This window comes from Gilbertella persicaria (genome assembly GCF_025201335.1).
Source record: "Gilbertella persicaria strain CBS 190.32 chromosome Unknown B0P05scaffold_62, whole genome shotgun sequence".
Lineage (NCBI taxonomy): Eukaryota > Fungi > Mucoromycota > Mucoromycetes > Mucorales > Choanephoraceae > Gilbertella > Gilbertella persicaria.
The window spans coordinates 59166-73196 of NW_026252023.1; the positions used below are offsets into that span (position 1 = coordinate 59166).

General features: G+C 38.5%; 7 protein-coding genes across 7 annotated transcripts; 5 read left to right on the top strand and 2 right to left on the bottom strand.

The window, feature by feature from the left end:
- Nucleotides 1-1327: 1327 nt before the first annotated feature.
- B0P05DRAFT_479745 (E1-E2 ATPase-domain-containing protein) lies at nucleotides 1328-4204 on the top strand (the record flags this gene model as incomplete). Its single annotated transcript, XM_051575088.1, has 3 exons — nucleotides 1328-1628; nucleotides 1672-3843; nucleotides 3930-4204. The coding sequence occupies 3 exons, from the start codon at nucleotides 1328-1330 to the stop codon at nucleotides 4202-4204; spliced, it is 2748 nt and encodes a 915-aa protein (XP_051430170.1).
- A 280-nt stretch (nucleotides 4205-4484) lies between these two features.
- Nucleotides 4485-5879, top strand: B0P05DRAFT_561750 (lactate dehydrogenase). The gene has a single exon (XM_051580510.1). It carries the CDS (start codon nucleotides 4546-4548, stop codon nucleotides 5452-5454), a length of 909 nt encoding a protein of 302 aa, XP_051430171.1. The 5' UTR covers nucleotides 4485-4545; the 3' UTR covers nucleotides 5455-5879.
- Nucleotides 5784-6327, top strand: B0P05DRAFT_591687 (cytochrome P450; the record flags this gene model as incomplete). The annotated part of the gene is made up of 3 exons (XM_051582926.1): nucleotides 5784-5813; nucleotides 5857-6157; nucleotides 6209-6327. The coding sequence occupies 3 exons, from the start codon at nucleotides 5784-5786 to the stop codon at nucleotides 6325-6327; spliced, it is 450 nt and encodes a 149-aa protein (XP_051430172.1).
- Nucleotides 6328-6603: 276 nt separating this feature from the next.
- Nucleotides 6604-9226, top strand: B0P05DRAFT_307690 (uncharacterized protein). The gene is made up of 3 exons (XM_051573494.1): nucleotides 6604-7227; nucleotides 7276-7367; nucleotides 7411-9226. The coding sequence occupies exons 1-3, from the start codon at nucleotides 6809-6811 to the stop codon at nucleotides 8976-8978; spliced, it is 2079 nt and encodes a 692-aa protein (XP_051430173.1). The 5' UTR covers nucleotides 6604-6808; the 3' UTR covers nucleotides 8979-9226.
- A 163-nt stretch (nucleotides 9227-9389) lies between these two features.
- B0P05DRAFT_307733 (uncharacterized protein) lies at nucleotides 9390-9912 on the bottom strand. The gene has a single exon (XM_051573495.1). It carries the CDS (start codon nucleotides 9856-9858, stop codon nucleotides 9526-9528), a length of 333 nt encoding a protein of 110 aa, XP_051430174.1. The 5' UTR covers nucleotides 9859-9912; the 3' UTR covers nucleotides 9390-9525.
- B0P05DRAFT_308037 (uncharacterized protein) lies at nucleotides 9869-11284 on the top strand. Its single transcript, XM_051573496.1, has 6 exons — nucleotides 9869-9918; nucleotides 9981-10144; nucleotides 10193-10367; nucleotides 10425-10543; nucleotides 10605-10721; nucleotides 10782-11284. The coding sequence occupies exons 1-6, from the start codon at nucleotides 9904-9906 to the stop codon at nucleotides 11251-11253; spliced, it is 1062 nt and encodes a 353-aa protein (XP_051430175.1). The 5' UTR covers nucleotides 9869-9903; the 3' UTR covers nucleotides 11254-11284.
- Nucleotides 11285-12332: 1048 nt separating this feature from the next.
- Nucleotides 12333-13987, bottom strand: B0P05DRAFT_591690 (uncharacterized protein; the record flags this gene model as incomplete). The annotated part of the gene is made up of 3 exons (XM_051582927.1): nucleotides 12333-12371; nucleotides 13202-13410; nucleotides 13618-13987. The coding sequence occupies 3 exons, from the start codon at nucleotides 13985-13987 to the stop codon at nucleotides 12333-12335; spliced, it is 618 nt and encodes a 205-aa protein (XP_051430176.1).
- Between the last annotated feature and the right edge of the window lie 44 nt (nucleotides 13988-14031).

Below are 14031 nucleotides of genomic sequence, written 5' to 3' on the forward strand. Positions count from 1 at the left end.
ATTATGGGCCATCCTCTTGTCCAGACAACACTCAACTGTGTGCAGATGGTACATGCCATACGAGTTGTGAATCAACCAAGTTTGTCTGCTCTTGTCCTTCTAGACCTAATGCCATATTAAAAGCATGCAGAACACCTCTTTATGTTGATATTTCACACTATGATCCTCAGCAAGCGACTAAACAACAATACGAATCATGCTCAAGAGCTATGACCAATGACACTCTGTTTATAGACACATGGGCTACTCTACAAGACGACAGTCAAGCAGCTATTTGGAATGTATGTGATGCTCCTGAGGGCATTCAGTTTCCTATTCAAGGTAACTTCATCAATTGAAACTTTAGGATTTATATCTTTGTAGCAAACACTGTTATTGTTTATTTGTCTATTTATCTTGGATTTTTTCCTCTTTGGGCATTTTGGGCATTCTATAAGCGCATGAAGGAAAAGGTAACAAACTGTTCGGAGAAATTTATTTACCAACAAACAAACAAACCAACAAAAAATAGAACCATTCTGTCATTGAGGAGCCCATCATTGAAGAAATTAGATACAGCCATGATAAACAGGAAAAAGACAAGTTTAGCGTTAAAGAAGTATATCAGACTGATTCAACAGATGAAATACAACAGAAGGGGTTTCAGAAAGATAGATTAGGCAACCTAATGATAGCTTATATTGCTCTTATTTCTGTCTCCTGGATAGTTATTTTGCTGGTGCTGTGTCTAGATTATTATGGATATGCTGCTCAAAATGTACCGTTTGGCTTGTTCTATAATTCATATGACTTGTCTAGCAAAGCTTTCTGTTTAGCATGGTTTCTTGCTACCAGTTGGTACTTGTTTATCAATGTCGCTCGTTCAAAAATCCAAAACTATTTCCGTATAGCTGTTCCTTTTGAACAAGCAGACTATATCGAAATCAAAAAGCCACGCAGAGTGATTCAAATGAAGCATGAAGCTTCAGAGCAACATGGCCTTATGCATTTCTTGGCCTTCTTAGAAACTGGGACAAGACAATTGCTTGGATTTGATACCTTGACCATGACTGTGCCTATTATACGTTGCTCGAATGAAAAATACTTTGAATTTCAATCAACTCGATACCATTTTGATTTAGCACGCCAGTCGTTCCAACCTGTGAATGTAAATGCTTTCTTTTCTTGGCATCCTCAAGATTTAGTTCAAATGGATCAAGGACTTGAAGAAACAGTAGCTACATCACGATTAGATATAGTAGGCCCCAACTTCATTGCTGTCAATGTGCCTAGTTTTCCTAAAGCATTATGGCAAGAATTGACAGGGTTCTTTTATGTTTATCAATTGATGATTTTGTGGTGTTATTTTTACTTAGCTTATTGGCAAATTGGTGTGTCAGATACATGCGTTATATTATTAGCTGCCTTTATTAAAGTTGTTGTACGCCTTCGCTCGGAGAAAAGAGTCAAGAAGATGGCAGAACATGTGGATACTTGTAACGTATTGCGAGACAAGCAATGGAAAGCAGATACAACAACAGCTAACTTGGTCCCAGGCGATATTATTCAGATTCAGTCAAATCAGATCGTACCTGTTGATGCTGTTATTCTGAAAGGAGATATCATTGTTGATGAGAGCTCACTTACAGGTTAGTAAGAATACAAAAGAAAAGGGCTAACCATTATATATAGGAGAACCACTTCCTATTCGGAAATTCCCTTTACGTCTTTCAAACAATAGCAGTGATATTATGCCTTTTGATCCTCAATCGTCTACAGGAAAGAATAATTCATTGTTTGCTGGCACAACAGTCAAGCAATGTACATCTGATGCCATTGCACTTGTATTAAGAACACGTACAGATACAGACAAAGGACAATTGATTCAGCGTATCTTGTTTCCTCAGCCAGTCTCATTTATCTTCAATGAACAACTCAAGCTTGTGTTTTGCTTGTTATTGATCTGGGCTATTGTTTTATTAGGTGTCGGTGCTTGGTGGTTAGGCGGTACTGGTATGACTGCTTGGTTTTATGGTACTGTATGTGCAGCTCAAGTCATGAATCCACTGCTGCCAGCTATACTAGTTGTGGGGCAGTCGGTAGCAGCAGGAAGATTGAAGAAAAAGGGTGTGTTTTGTGTGGATTTTCCGAGAATTTTAATGGCAGGCAAAGTACAAGTCTTTTGTTTTGACAAGACAGGCACTTTGACAAATGAAGGCCTTGAGTTTTATGGTGTACAACCCTCGAAAGACGCTACTTTTGAAGATCTTCATCATGATTTTCACAGTCTAAAGGCACACTTCTTGCTTCAAATGGGATTATCATGTTGCCACTCTGTGACCATGTTGAACAGTCAATACATTGGTAATCCAGTGGATATTGTGATGTTTAAAGCGACTGAAGCAACCATCACCGACACTGATGAAATTCACTCCACGTCCTTACCTACCTTAAAAGTACTTCAGCGATTTGAGTTTCAACATGCACGTGCTTCTATGTCTATTGCTGTCAAAGATATGTCTACAGGCCATGTACACGTGTTTTGCAAAGGGTCCTTTGAAAGAATGGCAGAAACAAACCGACATATTCCGGCTGATTTTGATAGGCAGACATCTGAACATGCTCGCGTGGGCTGCTATGTGCTTGGTATGGCTCATCGTGATCTTGGTGTCTTAACGCCTGAACAGGAAGCTGATATTCGCAATAATTGGACAAGAGATCAACTCGAATCAAATCTGGAATTTATTGGCCTTGTCTTGTTCAAGAATCTGCTTAAAACAGACACGACACCTGCCATTCAACAGATCAAAAACGGTGATGTCCGTGTAGTGATGATTACAGGCGATAATGCAATGACGGGTGCATTTATAGGCAAACAATGTGGGCTTGTGCCTTCTCAGACCACATCCATTGTTTTAGGTGATATGGTGACATCGAAGGGTGATGAATATCTCGTATGGACAGATATAGAAACAGGTCAATCAATAACAGATATTCATCCTGCTATTCAGTCAGGCAGCGAACTAGCAGTGACAGGGAAAGCGTTTCGTTGGTTAGTAGAAGAAGGCATCATCCGCGACTATTTGTTCTCTATCCGTATCTTTGCTCGTATGACACCAGTAGACAAGATGATGTGCATCGAGCTATTTATGGAGAAAGCAATTACGGCCATGTGTGGTGATGGTGGCAATGATTGTGGTGCTCTTCGGTCTGCTCATGTAGGTATTGCTATGTCTGAGTCCGAGGCATCTGTTGTCTCTCCTTTTAGTACACCGAATCGATCTGTGCAAGCCTGTGTTGAATTACTCATTCAAGGACGTTCTGCCTTGGCCACTTCTTTTGCTAGTTACAAGTATTTGATTATGTATGGTGAGACGATGGCAACTGTCAAGTTCTGCACATTTTATTATACCATGTCATTTTCTCAATGGAATTTTATTTTGATTGATGCCTTTATTACGGTATTTTGTGCATTTGCTGTCACACAAGCTGGTGCTGCAAAGAAGCTGTCAAATCATAGACCCACAGCTCGTATTTTGGGACCAGAAGTGCTATTGTCTGTACTTGGACAGTTGTGGATTAATGTTTGGTTTTTAGCAGGTGCTTTTATTTGGTTGTATACAAGGGATGATTTCTTTACTTGCCGAGAATGGGATGCAAGAGCTACAGATGCTTCGAAATGGTGGTTGTTGGGCGATAGTTTTGAAGCTGATGTACTTACATTTGTCTCCTTATTTCAATTCGTGAATTCTGCTATGATATTTAATTATGGTTATATCTTTAGAAGAGCATGGTATCGTAATTACTTTTTAGTTGCTGTCTGGGCTACTTTTGTTGCTATTGTCAGTTATTGGGAGTTAGCAGGTAAAAGAGAGAGAGAGAGAGAGAGAGAGAGAGAGAGAGAGAGAGAGAGGACAAAAAACTTAGTCAATGCTAACACTATTATATAGACCCTAATCGATTTGGTTGTTTAATGAGACTTAATTGTGGAAACCCTGATGTTTTGGTCTCATTAGGCTATGAGAGACCTGATTTCTATATCGAGCCTTATAATAATCCGCTAGGACACAACGTATTACCCAAGTCATTTCGATACCAGCTTTGGGCCTATTCAATTGCCAATATGCTAGTTGCACATACCTGGGAACGATTTTTTATTTTAGGTCCTATAAGACAGTGGTTAAGACAAAGATATCCTTTGAAGCGCCTTGTTTTAAAGCTCTAATAAATAGCATTTCTATATTAGGTGCAGTGTATAACATTAATTACTGAATATTAGAAACGAAACAAGTGCTATATTACGCTTATTCTTCATCTTTCATCGAGAAATCTCTCGAGACCAATCTCGAATTTTATCACTTTAAACAAGAAAATATCCTGTTTTTCCTTGGGGGGTTTTTTCATCAAATTGAAAGTCTTCTTTATCAATTCTCAGGAAATGAATGATCCCAATCAACGTAACATTTTCATGCGAAAAATAAACATTCTAACTCAGATGAGTCTTTGTAGAACAGACCAAGACCCTTTTGTTTTTTCTCTTTCTTCTTTTCTTTTTTTATTCAAACAATGGTAACCCATTCAAGAACAGCTATTATTGGTGCAGGTGCTGTTGGTGCATCACTTGCTTATGCGCTTATGTTCAAGAACGTATGCTCTGAAATTCTTATCGTGGATGTCAGTCCAGATATCGTCAAAGCGCAAGTACTCGATTTAGCTGATGCAGCCAGCGTAAGTCATACGCGCATTCGCGGTGCTGCACCTGAAGAAGCCGGCCAGGCAGATATCATTGTCATTACAGCAGGAGCCAAACAGAAAGACGGTGAACCACGCACCAAGCTGATTGAGCGTAATTATCGTGTCCTTAATAATGTAGTCAGTAGCATGCAACCCATTCGAGAAGATGCTGTTATCTTGATTGTTTCAAATCCGGTGGATATCTTGACGGCCATTACACGCAAGCTTTCTGGCTTACCGGCAAATCAAGTGATTGGCTCGGGTACTTATCTGGATACCACACGTCTTCGTGTTCATCTCGGTGAAATTTTTGACGTTAACCCACAGAGTGTGGATGCACTTGTGTTGGGTGAACATGGTGACTCGCAAATGATTGCATGGAGTGCAGCTACCATTGGAGGACAACCTTTAAGTTCTTTTCCCGAGTATGAAACGCTCGATAAAAAAGCAGTGGCTAAAATCGTATCTGGTAAGGCGATGGAAATTATTCGTTTAAAGGGTGCTACGTTCTATGGCATTGGTGCTTGTGCGGCTGATTTGGTTCATTCAATTGTGTTGAACAAAAAAGTGGTTCACCCGGTGTCAGTCTTTGTTGAGCGACTTGGTGTAACATTGTCTATGCCTGCCAAAATAGGCTGGGAAGGAGTTCAATGTGTTTATGAAGTGCCGCTTACTGAGGAAGAAGAAGAAAACCTTCAACAATCAGCTGCTGCCCTTCGTGAAATAGAAGCACTTTACTGATGATACCCTTTGACCCTAATTGAGATACAGACAATGAACATACTCTCGTTTTTTTCAAAAAAAAAACATTCGGTTTGTACGTAATTAAACAATTTTTTAAAGCATAGTAAAAACAATCCGAATAAACGGGTTTTTATATCCTAATATAGATAACAAAATGTTTGTAATCGACCCCATAGTTGTATTTGACAAAAACGGTTTCTGGTACAGACAATTGTTACAAAAGCAGCGTATATGATTGTCTCATTAATATCTTTTAGATTGGTTCGAGATCCGCGTTGCTGCTATTGTTGTAGTCACTATACGTTTCTATCGAATCTATCAAAAAGATGCCATATCTAGACGCTATTGTCAAAGAAGTAGGTTACACTGAGTTAATTTAAGCTGAATCAAACATGATAGACTCTTCGATTGAACTCTCCCATTACAAAAACACTACCAAGAATTGCAGCAAGAGATGTTGCTGTTGATGGACTCCTCATTCCTCAGGGGACACTTGTCGATGTTGACATTGCTGCTACGCATATGAGCGAGTCTAATTATAGCGATCCATTTGAATTCAAACCTGAGCGATTTCTTGAAAGTGCTGATGTTACTTCTAAGAAACAAGGCCTATCATATGTACCCTTTGGATATGGCTCTCATGTGTGTATTGGTCAAAATTTCAGTCTTGCCGAACAACGTGTGTTTTTGGCCATGCTGTGTAAGCTAATGATATATGCAAAAAGAGAACTCTAATTGACCAAATATTTAGTGCGCAAGTTTGAATGGACGTTGGCTCTTGATTCTATGCATAGAGATGGTATGATTGCTGAAGGAAACGGTGGCGTAAGACCTATCAATCTGAGAATCGACTTTAGACCTCGCTTTTAGAGTGTACATCTCCAACAATTGTATACACGTCTTTTCTTCTTGCCATTTCCAATGATTGTTTCACAACGAATAAACAATGATGATCAAAATTACCATTTAAGCAGTTTTAATACGACTTTTAATGTTGCCAAAGGTTGTATTCAAACCACAGATGCTTTTGAAACGCAACACAAGACTCTATCCCTTATTGTGACACTTTTGACGTAGACGAAATGATACCATAGGTCATTTTTGATTGATGTTATTTTGATAGTTGATTTAAAAAAAGGATGCGTCTCCTTTTTTTTTCTTTTCTTTTTATTTCACTTTTATTTCTTGCTGATATTCTCAATGTCTTATTCAACGCGTTATGTTTGACTACTAGGTTAAATGCATGAAGTATTAACCTAGACAGTAGACCCCAAGTGGCTCGTCTTTCATACTTTGTTTAAAAAAGCACATAAATTGCATACGATCCATAGAATATCTATTTTTTTATAATATGGATTCTTCTTCAAGAATAGAAGAGACAACGCCTTTACTATCTCGGGCAACTGGTCAAATAACCACGAGATATAAAAAGAATTCATCTAAGCTTATCTATGGTTATGTACTTGGTGTCTTGTTTGCCTTTATGGCCTTGATTTATTCCATTCGCAGTAATTTGCCTACACCTCTTTCTGACGTTGAAGCACGCGAAAAGAACGGGTTTGCCGGTATTCATTGTTATAACGAATACTTGTCACATTTCAATGCACCCCATTCTGCCAACCAAAGAGAAAATGGCTATCTCAAAGACTGGATTGTTAAATTAGCACATGAATTCAAAGCAGAAGCAAACAATAATGGTATTGAGATGGATATCATTGATCAAGATCCAACTGATATCGTTACTAAGCGAAACAAATTCAACACAGGCAAGTAAAGAAACAGAGGAAGCAAATCCAATGACTAATTCCAAATACTTAGATACTGGCTAGTAGAATCACGCAACGTCATGATTCGACTCGTAGGACAATCAAATAACAAAAACAAATCTTTTCTTGTCAATGCTCATTACGGTAAGGGAGAGCTTGTAAGTACTTTTGGTCTAATAGTAAGTAGATAGTGTATCTACAAGTCATGGTGTAACTGATAATGGTATGGGCACGGCAGTTGCTCTTGAATTGCTCCGTTACTTTGTACAACATCCTTTCAAAAACATAGTGATTTTCCTTTTTAATAACTTTGAAGAAGGTGGTTTGATTGGTGCTGATGCGTTTGTACTTCATCCTTGGTTCTCTACGATCAAGTTGTTTGTCAATTTGGAGGGCACAGGTGCTGGTGGTCGAGCTATTTTGCTTTGTAGTAATATTTTGTCTGCTGTTCAAGGGCTGGCCTCTTCAAATGCTGGCTATTTACATGCTTCTCCTTTGGGTAAAGATTTACTCAATGCTAAATTGCTCAAGAGCGATACAGACTACACTGTGTTTTCTAAATATGGTGTTCCTGGTCTTGATATTTCATTTTATTATCCTCGATCCCATTATCACACACAAAGAGATGATTTGGCACATACAACTCCCCAGTCTTTGCAACATATGGGACAAATGGCTTTAGGATCTGTACTTAGTATTGATCAAATCGAGAGCATCATACAAAAAGCAGGTAAACCTGAGCCTATCATTTACTACGATATTCTGGGCCGTGTTATGCTTGTCTATAGCTTTTTCACCTGTCAATTGCTAAATGTACTGTCACTTGTGCTTATTCCTTTGGGACTTCTCACTTGGTTCTGGTTCTCTACTGACAATGGAGGTCATGTAGACGCCAAGAGAGTGGCATTAAAACATAATCTTTGGCTTATTGGACAAGGTCTCCTTTCTACTCTCGTTGCTCTTGTCTCTATGGTTGTGTTTGTTGCTTTCTTTTCTTGGATCTTAATGTTGATCAACCCTTCTGCTACTTATGGATCTACTTATTCTGTCACTGTTTACTTATTTGCCGTTTCTTTCTTGGGCCTTGTCTTGTCTCAGTGGATCTTGACCAAACATTCATTCATGTTAGAAGAGAGTTTGAATACGACACAAGTTGGATTCTATGGATTGACGACGTTTTGGTGGTTGTTGCTTTTAGCAGCAACCATATTGGCTACTCAAAAGATGGCAACTACTTATTTTGCCATTTACTTCTTTATCAGTAGTTCTTTGGCTACTGTATTACTCACAGGCACTATGCCTTCCAAAACAGAAGAGGGCAGTGATGTGGCTATCAATGGCAGTCGTTATTGGTCTTTGGCTTTCTTGATCCAAGTCTTGTTGCCAGGCACATTGTTGACTGAATTCTTATTTTTGGTGATTGATTCAATGCGTCATACAAGTGCCGATGGCACTCCTGAATGGGCTATTTATGGTCTATTGGCTACTCCAATTGTGTTGATTGTCCTTCATTTATTGCCTTGGGCTCAAGCTGCTGGTGAATTACGCACAACCACTTTCTGTGCTTCCATTGTGTTGATTGTCCTTCATTTATTGCCTTGGGCTCAAGCTGCTGGTGAATTACGCACAACCACTTTCTGTGCTTCCATTGTGTTTGTAGTCATTATGATGGTTTGCTTTATCGCTAGTCACCTAAGACCTATTTGTATCTCTTCGAAAGGCGAGAAACTCTTAAGAAAATTTTCTTCTGCCTGAGCTTTGGGTATAATCCTACCCTTTTCATCAGAGAGACTGTTCCGCTATACGTCAAAGCAATACCCTATCCAGACAACCAAGTTTGGACTTCTTTAGCATTCTTCAATGCTCCAGTTCGGACTTTCATTCGTAGCAAACAAGCCGTAAGATGACCTACTCTTGATGGTCTACCGGTACCAGTGCAAGTTTTCATTTCTGGCAACTCTTTTCTAATACGAGAAACTGTTGATTTGGTAACACCTGTTAGTTTTGAGACCTGACGAATCAATTTGCCAGATAAAAGTGCAGATTTGACATTGTTTCGTTATCGTACGGGAGGCTGTAAGGCATGATAATAAGGAGAAAAGGTATGTATATAGAATGAAGAAAAAAGAGTTTTTTCTGAAAAGCTTGCCGTATTTATATGTAGTCGGATAGGTTGTGCTAGAATTTGCCAAAGAATGTGGAAAACCCACGATTGAGGATGCTTATTCGCTAAAGAAAATAAGGTATTCAAGTTTTGCAGGAAATTTTTTTTACGTAAGTTGTCCAAAAGTGGTATCTCTTACTAAATAGAAAAATTGAAGTAACCAGCAAAAAAATGCGCTTTTTCTGATACTAATCCAAGGTCAATACGACGAAAATATATTAATTCATGCTTACAAATGAGTTTTATGGGACACTTAATGTAACCACTGTACTTGTTCCTTGACCATGATTTCAAAACCGAAGATAGTATGCGTAAGGCTCTACGTAGTAGTTTCAACGTAGAGCTCAAGAAGCAAAATCTCAAGCTTGCTGAAACCAGCGCAAAAGAGTCTATGGTTGCAATAAATTTTGCTTTTAAGTACAACAAGGTAAAAAAGAAATTGCAACAATTGTATGTGCACATAAATGACATATTATATAGAAAATCACCAAGGAACAACGCTCTTCAATCATTGCAATGTACTTTGCTTTGGTAAGCTCAAATATACTATATCTATGTGTAACTCTCGTTAAATGTAATACGATATTTCATAGGAAGAAGATAAGGATGTCGAGGATATCAAGGAGAAGACCCGAACTGATTTTGAAGAAGTAAAGGCACTCAATTCCACCCATCCATCAACACAACTCGATAAGATGGCCATTGAACTCCTCGAACGCTTCAGTAGTCTCAGCCATAGCGAAACCGTTGTACTCAAGTAGGTCAATATTAGAACCTCTGAGACATAATAATAACATATTGATAGGTTGGCTTTAAGTCACATCGTCAGCTTTTTTGACGATGAACATTTGGCTTTCTATAAGAATCATATCAAGAACGATGAGGTATGGAGCTTGTGGGAAGACAAGAAGAAGAAGCAGTTGGATGTCGAAGAAGAGAAAAAGAAGATTGTTGAAGATGTATTTGGTGCTGTTGTCAAAGTAAGCATGATTAGCCTAATGGCCAAAAGACAATATTTTACTGAACCATACAATCAGGAAGCAAAGCAAAGCCTGGATCATGCTCTAAAGTTTGTATTGAAAGAACAACTTGAGTTGCTAGACAAGAATGAAAGAAAAACATTCAAGTATCAAATGTTAGAAGCTGCAAGCTATTTGTAAGTAGTTGCTGATTGGGACGACAAAGCAAAAGTCATCTAACTAACTTAAATGATTTAGACTTCACAACATGGAAGACTGGGAGAGTAACGCTCAGCCATCAGAAGCAGAAGTGGTGAACCGGGTGAGCGGCTTGCTCAGGATTTTCTTTAATGACAGTGACTTGAAGATTAAGATGTTAGTCTGTTGTATATATATATTGTTGTTGTTGTTTACTCAATACTAACACACTTTTAGCGGCGAAACTACTGCCGACTGCACCAAAGCAAACAGGGTGCACAATGAGTCACAGTTCTCTGGTAGTAACTCATCCTCCTACTTCTCTTCACACTCGGAATCAACTACAGCAAGCAACGTTAGCGGTCGTAAAATCGATATGAGATTTATGGCTGATAATGGCATTGAAGTTGCCTTGTGCGAGTTTAAAAGAAATACGGACAGACGCAAGCTGACAGAACAGCAAGGCAAATGTTGCCGCTTGAACGTTGCTTTGCTTGAGGATTTAAAGACCATCGACATAAATGACAGAATAATTGCCATAACCTGGGGTGGTATGTGTGTAGTTTGCTTCATCGATTTTTTTGGTGTCGCGGATAATAGCGTTTCTGAACAAAGACAGCCAATTGAGGTTGAATATAACCTTCCCTATATGTATAAACCAAACAAGAAAAGGTTTAAACCTCAGATAACCAACTGTTCTGAACTATAAATATTGAATCTGATATTAAATTAATAAAAAAACATCTTCTCTTCCACTTCTACTCCTGTTCCCCAATAATACACAACAATAGAAGAAAGAAGTCAAAGCTGAACTTGATTCGTATAAGGAAACTGCCTTTAGCAAAAGCCAAGTTGTTATCGTATTCGTCAAGAAGCAAGAATCAATCAACATGAAGTATGTAATTACTTCCTTCTTTATTTGATTTAGAATATATATTTTAGTATGAATAGAGAAGACATGAATACTGTGTTGTTGATAGATGTAAGTTCTTACTTTATCAAAACACAGACGTCACTGCCTTCTAAAATATTTTCCCAGTAATATCATTGGCTAGAGAATATTCTATCGTCACCTGACCTGTACTGTTGAACACAAACTTTAACTTGACATTGGTGCTTACGACATTTGCTTTAGGATGCTAAGGCAGACTGACTGCTATTGAAGAAGGTTCTGATGGTGTTTACATTGCTTACCCTCTGGGCAATGTTGAGGTCCCTACCGACCGAATACTCTTGGATGATGTACTTGTTCAAGGCATGGTGACCTTGTGTCAGTGGAAGGTTGGTACTTTTTTTCCCTTTTTAGTCAACAATTGTATTAATGTTTGTCATAGACATACCTTGTAGGGCTCTCAAACAAAGTCAAGATGAACAATACTCGCTTTGGGCCAATTATCAAGTCAAGGGATGAATTCGCTGCTATGTTCACGTCAAAACAGCAAAGCAGAAAGCGACAAAGAAGCGTTAGCTGAATAAAGTGTGCAGTTTCTTTTCTTCGTCTTTAAATCGTACAATGGGCGGAAAAAAAATAAGTGAATACTTACTTTGTCATAATTATTCTGAAAATTGAAGAAAAACCTGCGGTGTTTGCACCATAGTTGATTTACAAAAAGAGATTTACGTACCTTGCCTCTTGCTTGTTCAGTTGTCAATGTGCGTGTTGAAATCAATCTGACAGTTATCGTTGAACGTCTCAATTTATGTGCTCCCTCTTCTCGAAATCAGTGCTCCAAATTACCAATTCTATCGGAAAAACCAGTAGAACCAAAATATAAATGATAACTGAGATCATCCCTTATCATAAGTAAAGCGAGTCATTAAAGCTTGCTAATCAATAATGATATCTACGCTCAGCTTGAGTCCATGGATAAACTAGTTTCAGCTTATTTTGTATAAATAGTCGCTGTAAATTCATTAGATAAAACGTTATTTCACTTATTTAGAATAAAAGGATCATCAAAGTATTCCTCTGTCTTTTTATTCTGAATAAAACCCAATCATTACAAAACCAATCCTTACGTACATCACAATCTACATAGTTAACCAACTTTTTTCTTTTAATATCCACCAAATAAACCTGAAGAACATGCTTATTATAGCAAAACGAGAATCAGCAAAGGAGCTCGACTAATAGCCAATGGACTCACCATGGTCATTAAATTTTGGAGTCGAGCGTTGACTTGTCTTTTTTCCGCCCATTGTATATTGTATCAAGTTCTTGATTAGATACTAACAGCCTTATATTGGCGTTGATCGAGACAGCTTGACAGCAACATAGAATGACCAACTTCTATTTATTGAAGGTTGCACGCAGATATTACAAAATAAAGAGAATACAAAAAAAGGACATTTGTTCCTTGAATAGTTCAGGCTAAATTTAGGCCGTTGCATTTGACTTGCTTAAACTATGTCGGTAATCTTCACATCTGTAAGTAGCTGTGACAGTCGTGGAGCAGGATAATCAGTGTTCATTGTTATCGATGCCCATGATGTGTTTTAACATCTTTTAATCAAACACATTGAAAAAACAATGCTGAAAACAAGACTAAAAATTCTGTTAGCAAGTAAAAAAAAAAAATGGTAAAAGACAAAGGCAAGTACACATAAAGTTGTTCACTCCGGGCATGGTGACCCGCCTCGCAATCCTTTAAGTGTACTGTGACATTATCTTTAGTAATATGTAAGTCTTCGTCGACAATGACATCCAACACTTCGGGCATGGTGACCCGCCTCGCTTCAGCCATGCCTTCGTCAACTAAGAAAAAATTTACAGCATTGTCTTTAGTAATATGTAAGTCTTCGTCAACAATGACATCCAACACTTCGGGCATGGTGACCCGCCTCGCTTCAGCCACGCCTTCGTCAACTAAGAAAAAATTTCAAGAGATATAAAGTATGAAATTTTTTTTTTGTAGTTGGATTATTGATTAGTCACGCATCGCAGAGAGGTGGGACGTAGAAAAACAGGAGTAAGGAAAGACGAAGTAAAGATCATACAATGATCAGGGTTATTTTAGCAAGGAGTGATTTTTTGTAGCTAAGGCTAGCTGATAAATTGTATCTGAAATGATACAAGAATGTTCAAAAGCAACCTGGTTGAGAATCAGGTTCCAATAGGATTTCCAGATATTCCATTGAGCTATTGCAACGATGGATACAAGCTTGGAGCGGTTTGTAATGACAGGGGGAAAGGCTTGAAGAGCGGGGATCTTGTAGAGGGAGGAAGGAATAAAGTATACCAGAGGGTAGTAGCAGTTCAGTATTTCCAACCAAACACTCCACTTGGTAGAGCAGTGGGCTATGAAATGATCATACAATTCCGGTTGTGATTTGCACAGACGACAGACAGGAGTAGAGACAGTACCAATCTTGAAAAGTTCGGAAGCAGTGGACAGTTTCTTGTGAAGCACATGATACCACAGTGTTCTAGCCTGAGGGAGCATTGGAGTCCTCCAAAACAGAGAGAGTGAGGTATGAGAAGCCTTTA

Excerpts from the sequence above, each read along its gene's own strand:
- B0P05DRAFT_307690 (XM_051573494.1), top strand. The coding sequence starts at position 6,809 with ATGGATTCTTCTTCAAGAATAGAAGAGACAACGCCTTTACTATCTCGG. Across the intron at positions 7,228-7,275 it reads AACAAATTCAACACAGGCAA|ATACTGGCTAGTAGAATCAC; the intron begins GTAAAGAAACAG and ends CCAAATACTTAG. Across the intron at positions 7,368-7,410 it reads TCTTGTCAATGCTCATTACG|ATAGTGTATCTACAAGTCAT; the intron begins GTAAGGGAGAGC and ends AATAGTAAGTAG.
- B0P05DRAFT_307733 (XM_051573495.1), bottom strand. The coding sequence starts at position 9,858 with ATGTCATTTATGTGCACATACAATTGTTGCAATTTCTTTTTTACCTTG.
- B0P05DRAFT_308037 (XM_051573496.1), top strand. Across the intron at positions 10,544-10,604 it reads TTAGAAGCTGCAAGCTATTT|ACTTCACAACATGGAAGACT; the intron begins GTAAGTAGTTGC and ends TAAATGATTTAG. Across the intron at positions 10,722-10,781 it reads AGTGACTTGAAGATTAAGAT|CGGCGAAACTACTGCCGACT; the intron begins GTTAGTCTGTTG and ends ACACACTTTTAG.
- B0P05DRAFT_561750 (XM_051580510.1), top strand. The coding sequence starts at position 4,546 with ATGGTAACCCATTCAAGAACAGCTATTATTGGTGCAGGTGCTGTTGGT.